Here is a 24130-nt window from a genome sequence, read left to right as displayed (position 1 = left end):
GAAAGTCTTCTATAAATCTGAGTTATTTTTAATGAAGATAATAACCCTGACCCCAGGTTTTGATAAAGCAGCGTATTTTAGACATCTGATCTCGTGACTCGTGGGAATGACAGTATAGTGGGTTGAGGCCAGGTGGACACACACTAGCCCTAATGGTGGTCAATAAGAGGGGTTCATTTGGGACTGAGAACACACTTGAGAAATTGATTTAGCATTTTCTCTGGGCAAGGCATAGATCTGCAGTTTTATAAACAGCTCTAGAACTGAAAGTCCACTTTCATTCTTTAAGAATGACTTCTTGTATCATAAGCACAGGAGCCAGGCCCAGTTCTGTATGACCGTTGGCATCTCACCTCTCCTGTCCTTTCAGTAAAGTCAGGGTCCTGATTTGTGGGGCCTGACTGTTCTGCTGGGCCCTCAGGCTTTTCTCAGTAGTACACATCTCTTCTCCAGTGCCCCTGGTTTCCCGAATATGCCCGAATGACGTCTGTCGCATTTGGAAAAGCGGTGCCAAACTGCGTGTGGATATCACGCTGCTGGGCTTTGAGAACATGAGCTGGATAAGAGGGAGGCGGAGTTTCATCTTTAAAGGAGAAGGTGAGTGGTTTCCCTTGTAGTCGTCACTGCTGTTGCTAAGTTCAGAGTGATTTTTCACCATCGAAATGTGTTCATGTGTGTGTGTGAAAAAGATGATGCGGTTCAATATACGAAGCTTCTTTGGTTTAGCATCTTCCTTGCGCCATGCTTAGTTACGCCCTTATTTCCGTTAACAGACAACTGGGCAGAGTTGATGGAAGTCAACCACGATGACAAAGTGGTCACCACGGAACACTTTGACCTTTCCCAGGAAATGGAACGCCTCACTCTGGACCTGATGAAACCTAAAAGCAGGGAGGTTGAGAGGCGGCTCACAAGCCCCGTCATTAACACCAGCCTTGATACTAAAAACATTGCTTTTGAAAGGTACCGATTTAAGTTATGCATTTTCATACCTAATCCCATTACTGCCATCTTTATAGCATGTATATATTAATTGGAAACTATGGGTGGATTAGAATTTTTTTTTTATGGTGTAAGAAATTCACTAGTGGGCTTTAAAGTTGATCTCTGCTCCAACCAAATGGAAACCACAGCTGACATCCTCCACCATATGGCATTTTTATCACATGTTGGTGAAGTCTTGGAGAAACATCTTCATATTCTTTTATGGGCCCTTTTCTAACAGATTTTACTTGAATTTGATTTTTGTGTCTGGCAGTCCACAAGACTCCCTTGTCCCAGACCATGGAGCTTTTGAGTTTCTGAGGCAGAAGCGATCCAGTATCGAATGTGGTTATTAGTCAGATTCACACTTGGCGTACAGTTCAATGTGGTTCTCCCCCCTTGCCCACCCTCTGCTTCCCCATGAGGCCTGACGGTTTCGAACAAGAGTCTGGAGGGTTTCAGCTTGATTCCAGACTTTATCTGGAGCAACCTCTGGGGAGGTCTCTGCCGCGGTTAAGCCGGATCAGAACACCGACTCTGGGTGTCTTCCCCAGGGGTGGCGCCGAGGCGGGGAGGGCTTTGTGAGGGAGACACAGGCTGTCACAGCTATTAGTTAGGCTAAGAGTTTGTTCCACACACCACACTGAACCCAGGGAGTCTACACGAGCCCTGAGTGTTTGCCTAGGATGCCACATCCCGCTCCCTGTAGACCAAAGCCGCCTCATCTGAGCCGACACAGACAGCGTTCTCCTGGACTCAGGCTGTCTTCTCTCTTAATGAGTGTATGAACTGTTCTGCCTTTTTCTTTTCATCTTTCTTTCCAGTAGAAAATTTATTACTAAAACCAAGAGTCTTCTGTGTAGTCAGACGTAAGACTTAAGTGCCCCTCCCCCCTAATTTAGACCAAGCTGTGGAATTAAGGCGTTTGTTTGGTAGCAGAAGAGAAAATGTCAGGTATCTGCTGCCTTGGGAGCGACACCCCTGAGGCAAGGTCAGTGCCCTTTCGTCAGCCTCTGGGCACCGGTCTCACCAGGTGACAGCGCTGCCTTCCTGGGACAGCAAGGTTTAGGGACTGACCGTTCCTGGAAGGGTCTTGGGAAGACATCGCCAGGCTTGAGCACCTGCCTGTGCAGGGCAGGAGGGCCCGCCTGCCTAGGGCTCTGCTCTGAAAGCTGGAAGATGGGAGAGCGAGGGCTGGAGGAACCTGGCGCCACTGCCGGAGCTGCTCCCTGGGCGGCTTTGAGCCAGCGGCTTCATCTCTGGGTTTCTGTTTCCTCAGCTGAAAGGAGGAAAAGGAGCGGATCTTGAGCTGAAATCTCAGATGTCATGAGAAGAGCCACTGTTCCCTCTAGTTCAGCAGCACAGTTGCAGGGTCATTGTTTGGTCCCAAGTGTCGTTTACAGAGAGGTGATGGTTACTGGCTGTTACCCAGCAGGTAGATGGGCAATGACCGCGCCTTCCATTTGTACTGAGTTGCATTTTGTATTCCTATGGCCTCGGGGTTTTCAGATAGTTCAGGCTAACCCTCCTTTTGCAACTGACAGGAAGTTGCTGAAAGAGAATTTTCTGGAAAGCAGCTGCTGTTTTGGTGGGGCTCAGAATGAAATATGTGCTCAGTGAGTTTCTCATGCTTCGAGCAAGGACCCTCACCCTCACGAGAGTGAGGTTTGCTGGTAGAAATAGAAAAAGTGTGCTTGCCTGCTTCTTACCCGAGTGAGGTGTGAGCAAGCATTCAGCTGATTAAATTTAGCAGATGAGTGTCTGATATATTCGGATAGTGTTTTTCTTCCCTTTCTTTCTTCTCATCTGTCACTCGGAGCTCAATGTTTGCAAACATGTACTTGTCCCACATTCAAGTTTGGCCTGTGGGTATAGACCCTCTGTTTGCAGTCTGGATTTTTCTCTTGTCTGAAAGGTTCCTGCCCGCCCACCTCAAACAGAACATGCCCTGGCCCCCAACCCGTGAGGCAGCCTCAGAGCCCAGCACCAGCTCAGTGGCCTTTGGGGTGCTCGTCTCAGCGGAGACAGGCAGAGGGAAAATGGCCGAGGAGGAGGCTGGGTTTCCTCCTGTCATTTTCAGAGCCTCTGAACATACAGTGGATCAAGAAGTTAAAACCAGATTCTTGGTTTTAAAACAGGATGTAGATGTTGAGTTCAGGAGCTAAGCTATCAGAGAGTGGACATGGGGAAGGCGATGGAGCAGCGGGATGGCGGATGGTGCAGAGGGGGTGAGTGAGGAGCCTGGTGGTTCCCAGGGAGAAAGCATGGTTCTGATTTCTCAGCATCCACAAAGGATGCCGTGGAGCAGACTGGGTCATCCTTCGGTCCTTCAGAAGACCAGGTGCCAGAAACCTGTGATTTCTTGTGCCAGGATATTGAGTTCTTACTGAGAGACAGGAACTGAGGATCGATCGGTTCCCCCAAAGGAAGATCTGGATTTTCACTGATCGCTGACGAAAAGGGGCCTTGGGTTTATTGATCGGTCAGGTGTGGTCCCTAAATGTGTTTCTGGAATGTGAATTGGAGACAGCTAGCCTACAGGGTCATCCCTTTAGGAGACCTCTCCTTCCTTGAGTGGGTCGCATTGCACTCAGTTCAGTTCAGTTGCTCAGTCATGTTCGACTCTTTGTGACCCCATGGGCTGTAGCATGCTGGGCTTCCCTGTCCATCAGCAACTCCTGGAGCTTACTCAAACTCATATCCATTGAGTCGGTGATGCCATCCAACCATCTCATCCTCTGTTGTGCCCTTCTCCTCCTGCCTTCAGTCTTTCCCAGCATCAGGGTCTTTTCCATTGAGTCAGTTCTTCACATCAGGTGGCCAAAGTATTGGAGTTTCAGCTTTAGCATTAGTCCTTCCAATGAATATTCAGGATTGATTTCCTTTAGGATTGACTGGTTTGATCTCCTTGCTGTCCAAGGGACTCTCAAGAGTCTTCTCCAACATCACAGTTCAAAAGCATCAATTCTTAAGCAGCTCAGCTTTCTTTATGGTTCAACTCACATCCATACATGACTACTGGAAAACCATAGTTTTGACTAGACAGACCTTTGTTGGCAAAGTAATGTCTCTGCTTTTTAATATGCTGTCTAGGTTTGTCATAACTTCTCTTCCAAGGAGCAAGCATCTTTTAATTTCATGGCTGCAATCACCATCTGCAGTGATTTTGGAGCCCAAGAAAAGAAAGTCTATCACTGTTTCCATTGTTCCCCATCTATTTGCTATGAAATGATGGGACCAGATGCCATGATTTTAGTTTTTGAATGTTGAGTTTTAAACCAGCTTTTTCACTCTCCTCTTTTACTTTCGTCAAGAGGCTCTTTAGTTCCTCTTCACTTTCTGCCATAAGGGTGGTGTCATCTGCATATCTGAGGTTGATATTTCTCCCGGCAATCTTGATTCCAGCTTGTGCTTCATCCAGCCCGACATTTTGCATGATATACTCTGCATTTTAGTTAAACAAACAGGTTGACAGTATACAGCCTTGACGTACTCCTTTCCCAATTTGGAATCATCTGTTGTTCCATGTCCAGTTCTAACTGTTGCTTCTTGACCTGCATACAGATTTCTCAGGAGGCAGGTCAGGTGGTCAGCTATTCCCATCTCTTTAAGAATTTTCCACAGTTTGTTATGATCCACACTGTCAGAGGCTTTGGCTTAGTCAATAAAGCAGAAGTAGATGTTTATCTGGAACTCTCTTGCTTTTTCTGTGATCCAACGGATGTTGGCAATTTGATCTCTGATTCCTCTGCCTTTTCCAAATCCAGCTTGAACATTTGGAAGTTCTCAGTTCACATACTGTTGGAGCCTCACTTGGAGAATTTTGAGCATTTCTTTGCTAACGTGTGAGATGAGTACAATTGTGCAGTAGTTTGGGCCTTTCTTTGGGATTGGGAAGAAAACTGACCTTTTCCAGTCCTGTGGCCACTGCTGAGTTTTCCAGATTTGTTGGCATATTGAGTGCAGCACTTTCACAGCATCATCTTTTAGGATTTGAAATAGCTCAACTGGAATTCCATCACCTCCACTAGCTTTGTTTGTAATGATGCTTCCTAAGGCCCACTTGACTTCACATTCCAGGATGTCTGGCTCTAGGTGAGTGATCACACCATTGTGGTTATCTGGGTCATGAATATCTCTTTTGTATAGTTCTTTGTATTCTTGCCACCTCTTCTTAATATCTTCTGCTTGTGTTAGGTCCATACCATTTCTGTCCTTTATTGTGCCCATCTTTGGATGAAATGTTCCCTTGGTATCTCTAATTTTTTTGAAGGGATCTCTAGTCTTTCCCATTCTGTTGTTTTCCTCTATTTCTTTGCATTGATCACTGAGGTAGGCTTTTTTATCTCTCCTTGCTATTCTTTGGAACTCTGCATTCAGATGGGTATATCTTTTCCTTTTCTCCTTTGCTGTTCGCATCTCTTCTTTTCTCAGGAATTTGTAAGGCCTCCTCAGACAACCGTTTTGCCTTTTTGCATTTCTTTTTCTTAGGGATGGTCTTGATCATTGCCTCCCGTACAATATTAAGAACCTCCATCCATAGTTCTTCAGGCACTCTGTCTATCAGATCTAATCCCTTGAATCTGTTTGTCACTTCTACTGTATAATTGTAAGGGATTTGATTTAGGTCATACCTGAATGGTCTAGTGGTTTTCCCTACTTTCTTCAATGTAAGTCTGAATTTTACATTAAGGAGTTTCATGATCTGAGCCACAGTCAGCTCCCGGTCTTGTTTTTGCCGACTGATGTTGCACTAATGGCAGATAATGAATAGGAAAACTAAGGCTCTGGCCCCTCCTTTCTGTGATGGACTATAACACACACCTGAAACTCCTTCTCCCCAGCCTGGACTAATTTCTTTGACCAGATCTCATCAGATGAAAAGCAGACTGTTTGGAAAAACAGGGTGCAGGTCACCCCCTCCCTGCCACCTGTGTGTGCCCCACGTCACCTCAGGGTCAGGGCGGAAGGCAGGCCCAAGTGCAGCAGTCACAAGGAGCTGGGATGTGATGTCCTAGACAAAGGGGCCGTCTGGGCAGGGCTCCCCGGGGCGTGGGAGTGTTTCCCAGGGTGAGCTGCCTTGAAAACGATCCACAGCCTCTTGGCTGCTTTTGGTTCCTAAATGCGTTTTTTTCCAGGCATATATTGAGTGGAGTAACGAGGGGTTCAGGCACTTAACCAAGGCTGCAGCTGCTGCCAAAGTGCTGACTGCTTTAAAGCAGCTCCGATGGAGCTGGACTCAAGGGCTAGGCTAAAAAACCACTTGAGACGTGGTTCCCGCCACTGCTTGCACCAACCGGACGCAGGGCTTGCCCCCCCAAGGCTTTTTAATGGTGCTCACGGCTTCTGCACGCAGCTCCCCACAGCCATGAGTTCCCGCCCCACCTGCTTTCTCCTTCCCGAGGAGCAGGATGGCCTGTACCTCACGGATCTGAGAATTCCTAGACTGAGATACGGCTGCTCAGGAGGCTGGAGCTGCTGACTCTGTCGTGCGCGTGGTCGGGATGACCTGGTAAAGGCTCCCTCACCTTGTGGCGAGCCCTTGGACGCTGTCATCTGCGCTCACTCCTCCGAGACAGCTGTCCCACGAGTGTCACAACCTTTGTCGCCTCTGCCGGCAGCTTTTGTCACGAAGCCAAGAGGGGAGGCTTTCTCTGCCAAGGGGGCGAGGCAGATTGATGAATAACTGCGGGAGGGGGTGCGGGGGGCTGCTTGAGCCATCTGTCATTAGCAACATCCTTCCGTGGACAGAGGGACCCTAATTTCCAAGTGTCCCTCACTCACTTAGGCTGGGGGAAGAAAACCTGTAAAGGCTGCAGGGATGAATCTGAATGGTATATTGTACATGTGGAAATTTGTGGTGTTCACTTTTTATCAGAACTAAATCCGGATTCTGGGGCTGGAGGACAGATAAAGCAGAAGTTGTTAATGGTTACGAAGCAAAGGTAAAAGGACACTCTTAAAATAAGATTTCATACGGCTCTTTAGCTTCTATGCAAATGAGGGGTCTGTTCAGACTTTGTCATGCATCTGTGCTGAGGAGGTGCTCTGGGAAATAAGTTCTGTCTAGCGTGTCTCTTCCTTGGATTTGTATCTTATTTGACTTGCAGAAGGTGAACCAGCACATCCCAAGGAGGTCTCTAGTTAGGCCAAAGAGAAACTGCTGTAGAGAAATGAGTCCCAGTATCAGTTGTCCTGGTGGGAGTGACAATTTTTTTCTTTAAAAACAAAAGGAAAAGAAAGGACTAGACTTAACATGCTTGTTCTTTTTTCTTTTTCTTCTTTTTTAATCACCTCAGTAGGTTTAAAAAATTTATATTGCAAAATAGCTTTTAGGAGTCTCCCAATATTCTTAGTCAACCTCATTGTAAACCAGTAGGCTCCCAGCCCACCCACATGACGTCAGTGAATTTCTAACACAGCTGTCAGAGTGGAGACGACGGTCGCTCGAGTCATCTGGCATTTTGTCAACTGGGAAGCTGTCTCCTGGCCTCTCGCTAGGCCTGCAGTGCAGTGGGGGTTGATGGCTCACAGCCACACTGCCAGGAGCGGCAGGGTCCTCTGGCGACCTCTGAGTGAGCAAGGAAGGCTTACGTCACACTCAGCGAGATGCACTTAGAAGTGTGCGAGTGTTCCTGAATCTTTGAACGCTGGGAATCCCGTGTTAGGCATCCTCAGTTAATTCTCTGTGAACCATAACACTTGACTTTCCAGATCCCAGTATTCCTTAGTCAACCTTGAAAACAAGAGCATTGACCCTGGCAGTTAAAATAATTTGGGGTCAATAAACGGAATACCTTTTAAGCAGTGGCTTGCTGGTATTCTCTAAATCTTACTGGTGTAGAGAACCTTGTGTTCCTTTCATTTTCCTTCTGCCCCAGCAGATGGCTGTCCAGGTCAGTCTTGGTATAAGATTACCAAAAATCCGTCCAAGGGCACGACACAGGTTCAGTTCCCTTAGGAGCAGTTCAGCTGGGAGGCCTACACTTGCAGGCCCCTCTTTGAGAGGCTTTGGCAACACGAAGGGCAAGTAGGCAGGAGCAGCCTGTCCCTGTCAACCCCTCAGGGGCAATGAGAGATGTCAGGGATACAGAGTAACTCCTGAGACGCTTCTGAGGCAGTAGCTGTTGCATTTTCTCTGAAGAGTCCTAAGGAATGTTTAACCATTTCTCATTTTTATTTTGCTGGATTTTTTTTTTTTTTTGGCTTTGTTTTGTTTTGGCTTCAGCGTTCTTGCTCTTGCTGTTGCTTATCTGTTGAATTTTGATTCCCCATGTCACTGTTTCCTTTTGCACACACCTCTCAAGGTTTACACAGTGAACAACGTGAGTGTGATTACCAAAATACGGACAGAACATCTGACCGAGGAAGAAAAAAAGAGATATAAAGGTAATCTCTTCCCTTCTCTCCGCCCCCGCCCCCCACCCCATTTCTAGCCTAGAGCACACCTTCATCAGCTCTGTTAAACTCAGGGGTCAGTGTGGTGGGGTAATGCCATCCGAATTTCCTCCTTATAAATTTCTCCCTCGCCTGACTCACTCCTGGCGGCTCTGCCCTGTAGTTGGCATCAGCTGTAATTAAAGCCATTCACAGGGCCTTGCTGATGTTTTATGAAGAACAGTTGTTGAAATCAAGTTGAAAAAGTAGATAAAGATATTGAAGAGTATTTATCACTGAAGTGAGTTAGTGCAAAGCATCACGGTGGGAGATTCAGCCAGGACTTGGGCTCTGAACCGAAATGTGGCCAGCATGTGGCCACCTTATCTCAGCTCACTGAGGCCAGTGGGGCCTTGTGAGGTTACCTACCCACTCAGCTACCAGACCTGCCTTGAGAGTCATTTCGAGGATGAGATGAGTTGTTGCACGTTGGAGACCAGGGCCTGCAGCACGTGGTAAGCGTGCAATCACTGTTAACTCCCTCCTCCGCCACTATTCCCTTTAGTCCAGTTTGACAGATGAGGAAGCTAAGGCCTCAGTCACACAAGGTACAGTTGGTATCAGATCTGGCTCATTCCTAAATCTAAACTCTTTGTAGTAATTCTGATTGAATTCTTAAAACTCTGTTCATCCAGCTTAGAGACGTTAATAAAAGTGTCATAGAAATACTCGGTCACTCAATCGTATCTGACTCTCTGCAACCCCATGAACTGTTGCCCCCCCCCCCCCCCCCCAGGCTCCTCTGTCTGTGGTATTTCCCAGGCAAGAATACTGGAGTGGGTTGCCATTTCCTCCTCCAGGGGATCTTTTTGACCCAGGGATGGAACCCAGGTCTCCTGCATTGGCAGGTGGATTCTTTACCACTGAGTGACCTGGGGATCCCCCAGAAAGAGTGTTAGCTGATGGTTATTAGAGATGATTTTATTGGCCTATTCAGGAGGATGGGTTTCCTAATGCATGATGGAGAAATGTGAAGGTAGAATGGGAATCTTTCTGTAATCATAAGTAAAGTCAAATAAACTTTGCCCCCTCTGTAGCTGACAGGAACCCACTGGAATCGCTGCTCGGGACTGTGGAACACCAGTTTGGTGCTCAAGGGGTAAGTCAAGAGTGTGATTTCCAGCATGATTTAACAGGAGATGACTTTTCTGTGCTTCTGGTGGCATTTCCTGCATCCTAAGCAGGCCACTTTATTTGAAAAAGCTTAAGAGCACTCCCCAGCTGAAATCGGAGATGTTCTTTCAGAAGAGAATAAGATGAGTAAGTCTTGGAAAATAAAAGATTTTTAGATGCAGATAGTGATCACAGAAATCAGGTGCTTTCTCCCGTATCTGTTTTAAACTAGGACCTCCCTATAAAAATGGGACCGGAAAAAAAAAATGATTCGGAACTTTATATTTTAATAGAGCACCTTAACAAACATTTTCTGACTCAGTCCTCCCAATGACCGTGTGAAATTTGCTGCCGCGGATGTCACTGAGGGTCTGAAAAATGAAGTGACCTTTCCAGTGTCACAGGCTAGAGAAGGACAGAGCTGGACCCTGATCTTCAAATCTTCAGATCCCATGAACTGTAGCCCACCAGGCTCCTCCATCCATGGGATTTTCCAGGCAAGAATACTGGAGTGGGTTGCCATTTCCTGCTCCAGGGGATCTTCCTGACCCAGGGATTGAACCCTGGGTTCAGTCTGAAGATACGCTTTCAGATATTTCTGTCTATATCTCTTTTCTTTTTCCTTTTTCTAAGCAGGAGGTAAAAAGGCAGGAGATTGGAGAAATGATTTGAAATGGAGAAATCCATTAGGCTTGGCCATGTAGTTTGGTAATAGGTTTGTAGGTGTTCTGTGCAGTAACTTAATTAAAAAAGGAAAAGAGTTAATGACCAGAACTTCCTGCTCTGTAGCTGGTTAACACAGCCATCTCAGAGGCTGGGTGCCATAGACCTCCACTTGCCAGCAGCATTGGCATTTCTGACTCCCCTGAGTTCTGGCTCGGCAGGACCTCACGACAGAGTGCGCCACGGCCCACAACCCCACAGCCATCACGCCTGACGAGTACTTCAACGAAGGGTTCGATCTGAAAGACAGGGACATCGGAAGGCCGAAGGAGCTGACGATTAGGACGCAAAAGTAAGAGGAACTCAGCGGTCATTTTCAACTCACAGATTCTTATTTGTTTGAGAAGTTGCGCTGTTTCCCATGTCATGGTTCTTCTTCCAGCCCCTCCCTTGAAAAATAATTTCAAATTACTGGGATTTCCTTGGCAGTCCTTTGGTTAATAAGACTTCTTGCCCTGCCACTTCAGGGGCACAAGTTCCCCTGGTTGGGGAATTGAGATCCTGCATTCTGAGTGACCGCCCCCCTGCAAAAAATTAAAATCACTTTATCTGATGAAAGGTGACAGTAAATTTCCTGTCTTATTATTAGCCCTTCTCCAAATAGAATATAGACTGGATATAAGAATTCCTTTTTTGTTTTTATCTGCCGACAAGCCTCAACTGATCGAATGAAGTGGTTTCCCTCCGCTACGAATACTCTCTGCTTGCTATCGATTAAGGCTTGTGGCGCAGGTCGTTTGCCCCCAGTTGCCCTGATTTCGGGGTGATGCGAGTTCTTTGTGGCTCTCATCCCTTCCCAGCTCTGACGCAGGGGATGTGAGATAACTGGGGAGACTGGGGCATAGGGAAGCGGGAGCTGTCTAGGCTACTGCAGAGGAATCCCGCAGTCTCCCGTCTCGGGGGCCGGCCTCAGTCAGTCTCATCTCACCCAATCCGGCAGGTTTAAAGCAACGCTGTGGATGTGTGAGGAGTTCCCGCTGTCCCTGGTAGAGCAGGTAGTCCCCATCATTGACCTGATGGCCCGCACCAGCGCGCATTTTGCCCGGCTGAGAGACTTCATCAAACTGGAATTCCCGCCCGGATTTCCCGTCAAAATAGGTACCATTCAGTCAAGCAGAGGAGCGCCCAACAAGGGACTTAATGGGAGAGGGCAGACTTGTCCTCGAGTTCAGTGTGATTTACAGAAGTGTCCTGGTTCTTAGTTCATTTTGCACATCAAAATTAGGAATTTCCCCCAGCCATCAGTGCTGTTTACAGATGATGCTGACAGATGAAAAAGGCAGAAAAAGGGAACACATGCCTTGTTTTAAGATCAAACCTTACTGAAGTGAAACTTCAAATTAGACTTACTATTTGAAGAAGACAGTTGACACTAAGATCCTTTGATACATTAATATGTTTTAGGGCTTGAATTAGTATGCATGATACCACATATAATACATAATTGCTTGTGAAGAATTTACATTTTGGATAGGTATATATTCATGACATTTGAATCCTGGCTCGATCACTTCCTGTGATCTAGAAGAAATCGCTTAACTTCTCTGAATCTGTCTTCCTATCTGAATATTGGGAAAGGGTTGTTATGATTAAATGAAGTCATACTTATAGAAAGTACTTAGCATGGTACCAGCATAGTAATGCTCAGTAAGTGGTGGCTGTTATTCTTCTGGATAAGGTTTATTTATAAAAGCTTTTATTTTGTTAGAAATTCCCTTGTTTCATGTCTTAAATGCACGGATTACATTTGGAAATGTTAATGGCTGTAGCACTGCTGAAGAAACTGTATCTCAACATGTGGAAGGGACCCAGCCTGATTCAGGTAAAAAAAAAAGTTGGATTTTGTGATTTTAAAAAAATTCATACATTTAATCATTATACTGATTATTCAGTTTGAAATTAAGAGTATTTTATGAAGTTGATTTCTGTCCTGAATGAAAGAAAATTTTAGTTTTGTGTATTTTTAGTTTTAAGTAAAACAAAAAATTTGTAGGAATGTATGAATATGACCCCTCTTGAATTAAAAAGACAGCCTATTTTAAAAAACAACTTTACTGAGGTGTGACATGTAATCACATCCTCCCATTTTAAATGTGACAGTTTGTTGCATTTTGACAAATGTTTACAAACCCATGTAACCATCACACAGGCAAGATACAGAACATTTCCATTAACCCCCCCTAATTTCCTCAGGCTCCTTTGCCATCAGTTCCATTCAGATGTTGGATGCTGTTGTAAATGGATTTGTTTGTTAGTTTTATTTTCCACTTTACTCACTTATAACATATTGAAACTTAATTGGATTTTTTTCTGTTTCTTTTTATTATGGTACAATAATGTTCTGTGTCTTAGGCTAGTTGAAGGATATGCAGGCCTTTGTTTTTATTATTATCACTTTTGAGTTTACAGGTGTGTTATATACTCTTTTGTATGTTTACTATTTTTCATAATAATAAAGGAAAAGATAAAGACATTGGTGTGATTGTGTGTATATCTACACACACACACACATATCACATTCCTCAGAGGACACACAAGTAAACACTAGTTACCTCTGGCATTTAGAAATAGGAGATGGGGTGTAGGGAGACAGATCTTCACTTTTAATTTTGCAGTCTTGTGTTTTGTTTTTGTTTTTTTTTTTGGTGATTATGCATTATATTACTAAAAAAAAAAGTCGAGGAAAAAAGGAAAAAAAACAAAACAGTATTCTGGTACTTTTCCCTGTCGAGGTTATTCTTCTTCGAAATCTCTCTCACCTAGCAGCAAATCTTGATATTAATCAATTTAAAAAATCTTTATAGAAGTTGAAGTGGAAATTTATCCTGCTAACTCAGGCACTGGACTGTCACCATCTGTGTTTCAGCTTCCCCTCTCACAAACTTTGAGGTTGATCAGTCTGTGTTTGAAATCCCCGAGTCTTACCACGTTCAAGACAACGGCAGAAACGTGCACCTGCAGGATGAAGACTACGAGATAATGCAGTTTGCCATCCAGCAGAGCTTACTGGAGTCCAGCCGAAGCCAGGTACATGTATCAGAACCAATGGCAGGGCTGGGAAGGCTTTACCCTCCCCTTTGGGCTCAGTATTTGGTTCTAAATGACAAGTTTGGCATATTTGTGGTATTTACCTAGATTATATTTTATGTCCCTGGTCTTTGATGAAAGCTTCTTATATAAGACCATGTGCGTAGCCCCCGTCAGCAGCATTTACAGGATGTTCCCTGCCAGACTTGGTGGCTTCCTGCTCTACAAGAGTGGGGTGTGCTTCTGCCCTTTGGTGTGGTCCTGGGCTCCTGCTATCCACTGGTTTCCTTACATCATTCATCCAGCAGATGTTTGCACAGTGCCTGCCTTGTCCCAGGCTTGTGCCAGGTGCTGGGAGGTTCCATGGTGAAGCAGCCTCAGCGCCTGCCTTCATGGAGCCACTAAGCTTTGAGAACGGTGCCCACACTCCAGTGTCCTCCCAGCCGAGGTTTTTCACATTCTTGCTTTTTATGGAGTCTCAGAGCTTGGTAACATGAGCCCCCCTCTCCCATGGACCCATTCTTAGAGCCATTTTGTTTTCTGAGGCTGCTGGGCCAAGGGCCAGACCCCAGTGCTGGCATGTGGCCGAGCGGCCTCCCTCCCCTCACCCTCACCATCAATCCAGTGTGCTTTCCCATTCTAAGTGAGCTTATTTCTCCCCCAACAGCTACATCAACCTTGACCATACATTTTGAAAAGAGGAGTAGCCAAAGATGACCAATAATGAGTTACATATTCTGGTCTTGCTTTGTTCATTTAAACTTTGCCTGAGGTTGAGTAGTTTTAAATAGATTGGTTTGATATCAAGTAAGAGAAACTGGTAGCCGTCAGTCAGGGTAGCGGACCCTATACTACCTGACGTTTGGGTGTTACTTTAAAATAATCCCAGTCCCTGTTAGTTTTTCACCCAGCACCGATGATAATGGACTTGAAATATTGTTAATCTTGTTCTTGCTGCTTTCATTTTGCTGTCAGTATAACACTTTATTCCTTCTAAGGGGTATTCACATGCATCTGTTTGTCTTTCCTAGGAGCTTTCAGGACCAGCTTCTAATGGAGGGATCAACCAGGCACATGCCTACGACGCCCAGTATGAGAGGTGATTGACATGACTCTTGATTAACCCGAGGTTGGTTCAGGTGCCTGGGACACGCAGCAGCAGGCCTGGTGGGAGAGACTTGATAAAATGTTGGCTCTCCTGCGTCCTTTGTGGTAGTTCCTCATTGAATTAGCTCTAAGCTTGCGGTGGCTGAGCTTCCAGGAACTGGTGATAGAATCGCTGACCTGTTCCTCTACCAGTATCATGGGCAGAAAGGCACCCCGTAAAGGTGTTCTGATCTTCTGCGAAGAATGTAATACGATCACAGAAGGGCTAAGTTGCCCTTAGTGGGAAGTTTATACAATTTCCCCCACTGGGGATCAAAGCCACGCCCTTGGCAATGAAAGCTCGGAGTCCTAACCACCGGACCACTGGGGAGTTGCCAGATTATCCGTTTGAGGAGGAGTTAAACTGGAAAGACTCATTTTATGGAGCATCTTCCTATAGTCTGGGCACATATAAATACCTGTTGAAGAAGTTGGGATTTGCTTTAAAATAGATCCAAGCTCAATTCTTAGCCCTGCCCTTAGAGGCTGGGTAATCTCGGGCAGGTGTGTACCAGTACCTGCAGCCCCAGTTAGGTGAGATTGATGGCCTCATGCATACTGAGTGGACAGGAAGCGCCTGGCACTGCGGGCACTGGGTCCCGGGCTGAGAAACATGGGTGTTGCTGGCCCGTGGGGGTGACTGTTTCTTCCCCTCTGTGGTTCTAATGCAGGGCCATCCAGGAGAGCCTCCTCAGCAGCTCCGAAGGCCTGGGCTCCGGCACCTCCAGTGAGACCAGCCGCTTTGACAGCGACCTGCAGCTGGCCATGGAGCTCTCCGCCAAAGAGCTGGAGGAGCGGGAGCTGAGGCTGCGCGAGGAGGAGGCAGAGCTGCAGCAAGTCCTCCAGCTGTCACTCACTGAGAAATAGGCTCGCCTGCCTCCCGCCCCCTGTCTGCGCTCCCGGCTGAGGGACTGCGCCTGCGTGGGACTGCACCTCACCCGGGTGCAGCAGATGGCAGCTGTCCCCTGCTTTCTGCAGAGGTGCAGTGCCGGGGCTCCTCTGGGCCTACCTGCCACGCTCCCCGGTGAAGGGGCTGGGGTCCCGCCGCCCCTGCGCTCCAGGCATCAGGGGAGGAGAGCATCGTCACTTTCCATTAGCTCTGTTGGCTTGCAGGTCACGTTTTTTACTTACCAGCTTTAGATACAAACCCAGCCCCTCCTCCCACTGCCCCTCCCCTAAGGTTTGTAGATTAATTTTTATCAAGGAGTGATGATGAGTTTTTGCAGAGTCGGGTGCTTTCAGAGAGGAGAGCAGCAGCCTTTGCAGAGCGTGGTGTATGAGGACCTAGGAGACACTTCTTTACAGTTCACCAAAGAAACGGACCACCTGTGCCGATCTGCTCTTTAATTTTTACCTTTGTACAGGGTTTCCAGGGCACCCTCACTGTTCCTAAGCCACCGCCACCTTATTCCACCCCTCCTACCCCAGCTGAAGAGGAGATAGGTACAGGATCTATTTTAGATTTAGGGTTAACTATTTGCATCAAATTAAGATACACAGATGACAACAGAAGTTGCCTTAGCCTTAAAAATTACTGATAGTTTCAAACCACCTCACTCCTCTTCTTGTCGAGGAGGGGTCTGATTTGAATTTATAAAGGCAGTTCCTTTGAGAGCAGGATCCTCCAGGCTAAACCCAAGGCAGCTAATCCTGACCCTGAAGGAGCAGCTAGGACAGCCCGAGGTTTGTTCTTGAAGTGGGCAGGCTGGCCAAAGGATCACCAAAGCAGGGGTGTGTTCCACGCCTTCTCTGATTAGAGGTCTCCACCCAGAGGCCTGGGAAGACCCCACCACGTGCCCTGGGCACACTGGAGAGGAAGGGGGGGCTTGAAGTGAGCAAAGGAGCTACAGACAGAAGTCAGTGGCTCTGTACTCAAAAGGGAAAATGGTGAATCCACGTTGCTTTTTAGAGTTCAAATCAACATCTTTCTGGATAAATATATTTTTTAACAGAATCTTTTTATTATTTTTAAAAGAGATAAAAGCGATTGCTCCCATCCGTAGCAATACAAGGTTATGCATTTTAACCAGATTTTCTCAGGCCCTTTTTGGGATACCTTTAGTAGTTAACTATTTTGTCTAACCCTCCTGTAAATAACCATCACACAACATAAGAGGACCCTGGGGAATGCGGCCAAGGGCACCATCACTCCAGCCCGGCCCATGGATTCACTCCCACAGGCTGCACTGAAGTCCCCCAGTTAACAACATGCTCCTCTGTTCCGCGTCCGTTGCCTACCTGTTGCGCTGCTTTGGGGATGGGAAGGGAAACCAAAGCCCCCGTTCCAGTAAACGGCCGTGTGTACAGTTAACTGTTGCCAGCGAAATGTGCCCAGTCACAAAGAACTGGGCTTTTGATTCCATGTGACCATCTGCCTTTCTCTTCTTGGTCTGACCAAAATTCTTTCTCTGCACACGAGGCCAGTATATGCAGCATCACATCTGTCTTAGACACACAGCCTGGCGTTTTGTTTACTTAGCCTTTACCTCCAGCAAAGGCGCGTCTTGGGAATGGCTGCATTTAGGCCATGTGTTTACTCATCGAGGTGAACAGAGGTAATTTCTGTGTTCGCATTCCATTGTTCTGCTTCCCCATGTCTTTGACTTTCTCCCTAGGAAGTCAGTTAAAAAGGGACTGAGCCTTGTGTCACCATCACAGCATTCTTCATATATGTGTTCACTCTCAAAATACAAATAAAGACAGCTTCCTTAGAGGGTGCTCGTACGATACACTGAATGCTTTCGAGTCTTTTTTCTCTCTCTCTCCACATTTTTCTAGACCCCTTCTGTTGCGTGTGTTATTGGAACATTAGAACGCCTCCCAGTCCTCAGTTGTGTGTGACTAAGGTTTCCTCACAAACGCAGATGACCTCAAAGAAGATGAGTTGAACTATGGCAATTTCAAATGGCTGCGGAGCCCTGAATGATGGAGTTGGCCTTCCCAGGTGGTGCTAGTGGTAAAGAGATCGTCTGCCAGTGCCATGACTGATGGAGTTTAAAGTCCAAGCTAGACCCATGTCCAGATCTCTGTTCATTTCCAAGGCAAACCATGCAATAGCATGGTAATCCAAGTCTATGCCCTGACCAGTAGCGCTGAAGAAGCTGAAACTGACGGTTCTATGAAAACCTACAAGACTGTCTAGAACACACACCCAAAAAAGATGTCCTTTTCACTATACGGGACTGGAATGCAAAAGTAGGAAGTCAAGAAATATCTGGAGTAACAGGCAAATTTAGCCTTGGAGTACAGAATGAAGCAGGGCAAAGGCTAATAAGAGTTTTGCCAAGATAATTCACTGGTCATAGCAAACACCAGATTCCAACAACACAAGAGAAGACTCTACACATGGACATCACCAGATGGTCAATAACGAAATCAGGTGGATTATAGTCTTTGCAGCCAAAGATGGAGAAGCTCTATACAGTCAGCAAAAACAAGACCAGGAGCTGACTGGCTCAGATCATGAACTCCTTATGGCCAAATTCAGACTTAAATTGAAGAAGGTAGGGAAAACCATTAGGCCATTCAGGTATAACCTAAATCCAATCCCTTATGATTATGTAGTGGAAGTGACAAATAGATTCAAGGGATTAGAGCTGATAGAGTGCCTGAAGAACTATGGACAGAGGTTTGTGACATTATTCAGGAGGCAGTGATCAAGACCATCCTCAAGAAAAATGCAAAAAGGCAAAATGGTTGTTTGAGGAGGCCTTACAGATAGCTGTGAAAAGAAGAGAAGCGAAAGGCAAAGGAGAAAAGGAAAAGATATACCCATCTGAATGCAGAGTTCCAAAGAATAACAAGGAGAGAGAAGAAAGCCTTCCTCAGTGATCAATGCAAAGAAATAGAGGAAAACAACATAATGGGAAAGACTATAGAGATCTCTTCAAGAAAATTAGAGATACCAAGGGAACAATTTATGCAAAGATGGGCACAATAAAGGACAGAAATGGTATGGACCTAATACAAGCAGAAGATATTAAGAAGAGGTGGCAAGAATACACAGAAGAACTATACAAAAAAGATCTTCATGACCCAGATAACCACAATGATGTGATCACTCACCTAGAGCCAGATATCCTGGAATTCGAAGTCAAGTGGGCCTTAGGAAGCATCACTACGAACAATGCTAGTGGAGGTGATGGAATTCCAGTTGAACTATTTCAAATCCTAAAAGATGATGCTGTGAAAGTGCTGTACGCAATATGCCAGCAATTTTGGAAAACTTAGCAGTGGCCACAGAACTGGAAAAGGTCAATTTTCATTCCAATTCCAAAGAAAGGCAATGCCAAAGAATGCTCAAACTACTGCACAAATGCACTCGTCTCACATGCTAGCAAAGTAATGCTCAAAATTCTCCAAGCCAGGCTTCAATAGTAAGTGAACCGTGAACTTCCAGATGTTCAAACTGGATTTAGAAAAAGCAGAGGAACCAGAGATCAAATTGCCAACATCCGCTGGATCATTGAAAAAGCAAGAGTTCCAGAAAAACATCTACTTCTGCTTTATTGACTACATCAAAGCCTTTGACTGTGGATCACAATAAACTGGAAAATTCTTAAAGAGATGGGAATACCAGACCATCCTACCTGCCTCCTGAGAAATCTGTATGCAGGTCAAGAAGCAACAGAACAGGACATGGAACAACAGACTGGTTCCAAATCGGGAAAGGAGTACGTCAAGGCTGTACACTGTCACCCTGCTTATTTAACTTATATGCAGCGTACATCATGAGAAATGTTGGACTGGATGAAGCACAAGCAGGAATCAAGATTGCCGGGAGAAATTTCAATAACCTTAGATATGCAGATGACACCACACTTACGGCAGAAAGCGAAGAACTAAAGAGCCTCTTGATGAAAGTGAAAGAGGAGAGTGAAAAAGTTGGCTTAAAACTCAACGTTCAGAAAACTAAGATCATGGCATCTGGTCCCATCACTTCATGGCAAATAGATGGGAAAACAATGGAAACAGTGACAGACTTTCTTTTCTTGGGCTCCAAAATCACTGCAGATGGTGACTGCAGCCATGAAATTAAAAGATGCTTGCTCCTTGGAAGAAAAGTTATGACCAATCTAGACAGCATATTACAAAGCAGTGATATTACTTTACCAACAAAGGTCCATCTAGTCAAAGCTATGGTTTTTCCAGTAGTCATGTATGGATGTGAGAGTTGGACTATAAAGAAAGCTGAGTGCCAAGGAATTGATGCTTTTGAATCGTGGTGCTGGAGAATACTCTTGGGAGTCCCTTGGACAGCAAGGAGATCAGACCAGTCCATCCTAAAGGAAATCAGTCTTGAATATTCATTGAAGGACTGATGCTGAAGCTGAAACTCCAATACTTTGGCCACCTGATGCGAAGAACTGACTCCTTGGAAAAGACCCTGATGCTGGGAAAGATTGAAGGCTGGAGAAGGGGATGACAGAAGATGAGATAGTTGGATGGCATCACCGACTCAGTGGACATGAGTTTGAGTAAGCTCCAGGAGTTAGTAATGGACAGGGAGGCCTGGCATGCTGCAGTCCATGGGGGTCTCAGAGTCGGACACGACTGAGCAACTGAACTGAACTGAGACCCATGTCTAGAAATGAGTGTGGATTTACGATTGAGATCCTGCAAGGGAAAAATGTGTAATCGACTAAGACGACTCCAAGCCCCTATAATCCAAGCAACAACCTGCAAACTTCTTAGTCTCAACTTTAGAGGATGTTAAGATCAGTATTTGCTAAAATAACCCATTTTTGTGTATGTTAGTATAATGTGTTTGCGGGGGGGGGGGGGGGGGGGGGGCGTGGCAAGTAACCTGAGTACAGTTCAGCTTAGGGAACCTAGGGTTTGACCCCTGCCCCCTGCACCCCTGAAGCAGAAGGCCAGGAGAATAATTCCACTTGAAAACAGCAGCTGGGCATAAAAGTTTTCAGTTTATTTCTCTCTTGCTTCCAGAATTGCTATTTTCTTTCACCTTTACTACTCTCTCATACTGAACAGATGGTAACACTGGGATGAAGATACAGGCTGGGTTTTCCATAGAATGACTATGGCCAGTTTGTCTCAGAATACCAAATATGATTGGTTTACCTGGCTGGTGATTACTGGCCAAAAGGCAGGGCACAAGGTTTATGAGTCTGATAAGTTTTTACTGTTTCCTTTTAAAATGCTAAAAATGAAAAAAAAAAAAAATCTAAAAATGGCAGTAAGTGTTTAGGCAGATAACAAAACATGGCATCCCAGATGATGTGGGGATGTGGGCTCCTGTGATCTGACTCTGTCCCTGCCGCTCAGAATCCCCACCACTCCGCCCTCCAGTCAGAGGCCAGCAGTGGTGATCCCACTTCCGTCTGTGTTAGTTTTCACATCACCTGATCCTCACTAGAATAAAGAAAGATAAAGTGTGTCTATCACTGTTTTATAGACAAGAAAACTGAGGCTCTAAGAGAAGTCAAGCCTGTTTGTAGCTGGAGCCGCAACAGGAATCCAGGTCTTCTGGCCCCTGACCCAGCTTGAGAGGTTACTTAGGGCTCAGTTTTCTGAGTAGCTTGGAGCTCTACTTCATAGTGCCTCCTTAAGAGATTACATCAGATTCCAACACACACACACCTGCATTTTAAATGCTTGCAAAATAATGACTAGGATAAAACATCACTGAAGATTTTACTTTAGTTTTAATGGGCATTTTGCTTGGAAGCACAGAACAGTGGACATGTCAGTGGCTCAGTCCAGGGTTACACACAAAATCGTTAGGTCAGTTATAGTATCCCACTTCAGTTACTTCACATTTAGTTCAGGTTGTTTAAAAAAAAAAAAAAATCAGTGCTGTGCTAGAATGGAGCACAAAACAAGATAAGCGTTTTAATTTAGTAACACAGATAAGCCTAGCACCCTTAAAATAAATACTGTTAAGAATGAAAGTATTTCCACGGGGGGATGTTCCAGTTCACCAACAGTGCAAATGAATAGCAGCATTTTCAAAGCTGAAATTAAATTGTGTAAACACACACCTACTTGCCCCTTGGCCTTGACAGTGAATACACACATCTGCTGCGCCCCGCACCCTCCCCCGCCAGGGCGGAAAAGAGCGCCTGCTGAGAATCAGAAAGCTGCCCTGACTTCCAGGCCACGGGCTGGGAAGACTTAAGTGCAGGACAAGGAAGTCAACGTGTTTGAGATGGGCCAACTGCTATACTTCCGGTCGCCCCCAGAGCCTCCCAGCCCAAGGGTGCCGGTGGTCACAGGCCTACCTGGCGACCCTGACTTCAATGGAGGCATCTGAGCACAGAGCTCTATGCAGCGTGAGAAGTGGGGCTGGGGGGTACCGCTTACGTTCCCCACGGCGGACACTGCTTTGCAAATGGGGCATCGAGGCCACCTCTGGATAATTAAAAACATTTGTTATTCTTATCCCATTGTGACCAAATGATTCTTAAGTAGGGAATGTCAACAGGTCAAGTCTTCCTTAACAGTTTAAAACAAATTTTCCTATCCAGGGTGGTTTTTTCACCACTCACAAAGTTATGCTCTCTTTCTCGTGAGCACTCCATCTTTACGCTGAGCCCCAGAACTTCAGGTCTTACTCTCGACAAGCACAGCCAGATATAAGAAGAAACACCGAGAAGCAGACTCAGGGCCCAGTGCTTGCCTTCCAGCATTAGGATAAGACAACGGCTAGATGTTTTCTCTAAATTGTTCAGAATTTACCAACTGTCCAGACCAAAGATCATTTCCAAACAGTAACGTTCTAATTCCAGCTTCTCCACTGACCCGCGTGCAACACAACTTATTCCATTCCCAGATGCTCGTGGAAGAACTTGCTTGCTCGGCTGTCACCGGCGCCGAATCGGCTTGTAGACGCAGAATGCCATGAGGATCACGGTCACCAGCAGGAGGCTGAAGATGGTTCCCATCAACACTGCAAAAGGAAAACAGTTACCACCCAAGGGCAGCTCAAGTTCTCCAAGTCGTCCGCTGACAGCGACGTGCCCAATGCCACTCGGTACCAGGCACCGTGCCGGGTGTGGGGGAACCAGCCATGACTGTGATGGAGGTGGACATTGCCTGGACGGAATGGTGATCCCCTGAAAACTGGGCTGGGAGGAGGGAGCGAAGCAAGAAAGGTGGGGAATGAAGCCAGGGAGAAAGCGAAGAGCCAGCTCATGCAGGGCTGTGTCGACTAGGAAGCTTAAAGCGAGGCTTATGGGCAAAAAGGGACATGATCTGACTTAGTTAGAAAAAAGATCCCTCTGGCTGCTGCGTGGAGAACCACCCCATCATAGGGGGACAAGAACAGAAGCAGGGAGCCCAACTATGTTTTTAAAGCCATTCATAAAGACTGGAGATTCAATAAGAATAACGTGCTTCAGTCTCTTGGGGCGTCTTGACAAGGGCTTTCTGGTCAAAGAAGCAATGAAACAACTTCATAAATCTATTATGTTTCTGAGTGAATTTCACATCAAAATTTTCTAAGTTGCTTAGGTGAGCAATGGAACCTATTGTTACCCCACCCCCCACCCCCCCACCCCGCCCCCGCAGTGCAAGACTAGATATAAGGAGGTGGGATTTAACCTAACTAGCAACCTGCAGGAAGTGATGTGCAGCCCTCTTTGTGTGTGTATCCCAGAAACCTTGGGGGAAGCTCAAACTGAAGTTACCTTAACAAGTAAATGTATGTGTATGTGTTGGTAAGTAACCTGGACTCTACCTGGGGCCTAATCGTGCTTGGTCTCCAGACTGGTTACTGTTCCTCTGAACAAAACCAACAAGATTTGACCGAAGTTTTATTTAAATGAGTAATTTGAGCATATCTTATCTACCCCACCCACACACTCACTGAACTGAGCTATTATTTAAAAACTGGCCATGTAGAGAGATCACCTTTCACTGGAGAGGGAGGGAGGGAGGATGAAGAAGGTGACCAAAATGGAAACTGCAAGAGGCCAGAGGGAAGTTTAAGGGTCTCTGTTAAACAAAACCTATCTCAAAATAGCCCTCATTACCTAAATACCTGCCCTCATTTTCAAAGTTCTGCATTCCATGAGTTTCTAAGGCTCTGTTTTTAATTGGACCTAAAGTTGTCTTATTCCATTTAAACCAATGTTTCCCTGCCCCACCCCCAACCTGTTTTTGAAAAGGCTCAACAAAACCAAACCTCCCAGCAGGAATGCAGGGGACTAGAATTGGAGAATGTAAGTCTTCTTTAAAAAAGAAAAAAGAAGAGCTTAAACCCCAAGTTGTCAGGTACACAATAATCTGTTGGGATAGCTAACCTTATGGGCCTGGATAAACCTGCCACTCTTCATTTCCCAGGACCTGGGAGAACTTAAAGACCACTTGGTGCTGGCATTGTTTAGTCGCTAAGTCGTGTCTGACTCTTCTGTGACGCCATGGACTGTAGCCCACCAGGTTCATCTTTCCATGGCATTTCCCAGGGAAGAATACTGGGGTGGGTTGGCATTTCCATCCCAAGGGGATCTTCCTGACCCAGGGATTGAACCCACCTCTCTTGCATTAGCAGGTGGATTCTTTACCACTGAGCCACCTGGGAAGCCCTTAAGGCTACTTAGGGCCTTCCTTATGGTCACTTCCCCTTTTCAAGCCTCATTTCTACTCTGTAACATGGGGCAAATGAAACCCATCTCACAAGAGTGAGTTTCCTGAAGGCTAAAGATGAATGTCATTTAAACAGCGAATTTCAAGTGAAATG

The 24130-nt window shown here is 45.9% G+C and overlaps 1 protein-coding gene across 1 annotated transcript in view; it reads left to right on the top strand.

Annotated features, from left to right (window-relative positions):
• ANKRD13A (ankyrin repeat domain 13A) overlaps positions 1 to 17152 on the top strand; it is a 34515-nt gene extending 17363 nt beyond the window's left edge. The window contains exons 5-15 of the mRNA XM_052654419.1: positions 454 to 597; positions 774 to 963; positions 6863 to 6929; positions 8292 to 8373; positions 9459 to 9520; positions 10419 to 10549; positions 11198 to 11355; positions 11966 to 12079; positions 13124 to 13284; positions 14316 to 14383; positions 15102 to 17152. Coding sequence (XP_052510379.1) covers positions 454 to 597; positions 774 to 963; positions 6863 to 6929; positions 8292 to 8373; positions 9459 to 9520; positions 10419 to 10549; positions 11198 to 11355; positions 11966 to 12079; positions 13124 to 13284; positions 14316 to 14383; positions 15102 to 15297 — 1373 coding nt within the window. The 3' untranslated portion in view covers positions 15298 to 17152. The remainder of the gene's footprint in view (positions 1 to 453; positions 598 to 773; positions 964 to 6862; positions 6930 to 8291; positions 8374 to 9458; positions 9521 to 10418; positions 10550 to 11197; positions 11356 to 11965; positions 12080 to 13123; positions 13285 to 14315; positions 14384 to 15101) is intronic.
• The last annotated feature ends 6978 nt before the right edge of the window (positions 17153 to 24130 follow it).

The sequence above is a fragment of the Budorcas taxicolor genome, chromosome 17 (assembly GCF_023091745.1).
Source record: "Budorcas taxicolor isolate Tak-1 chromosome 17, Takin1.1, whole genome shotgun sequence".
In the NCBI taxonomy this organism is placed as follows: Eukaryota; Metazoa; Chordata; class Mammalia; order Artiodactyla; family Bovidae; genus Budorcas; species Budorcas taxicolor.
The sequence above is the reverse complement of the archived record's forward strand: the minus strand, read 5'-3'. Positions and strand labels throughout refer to the sequence as shown.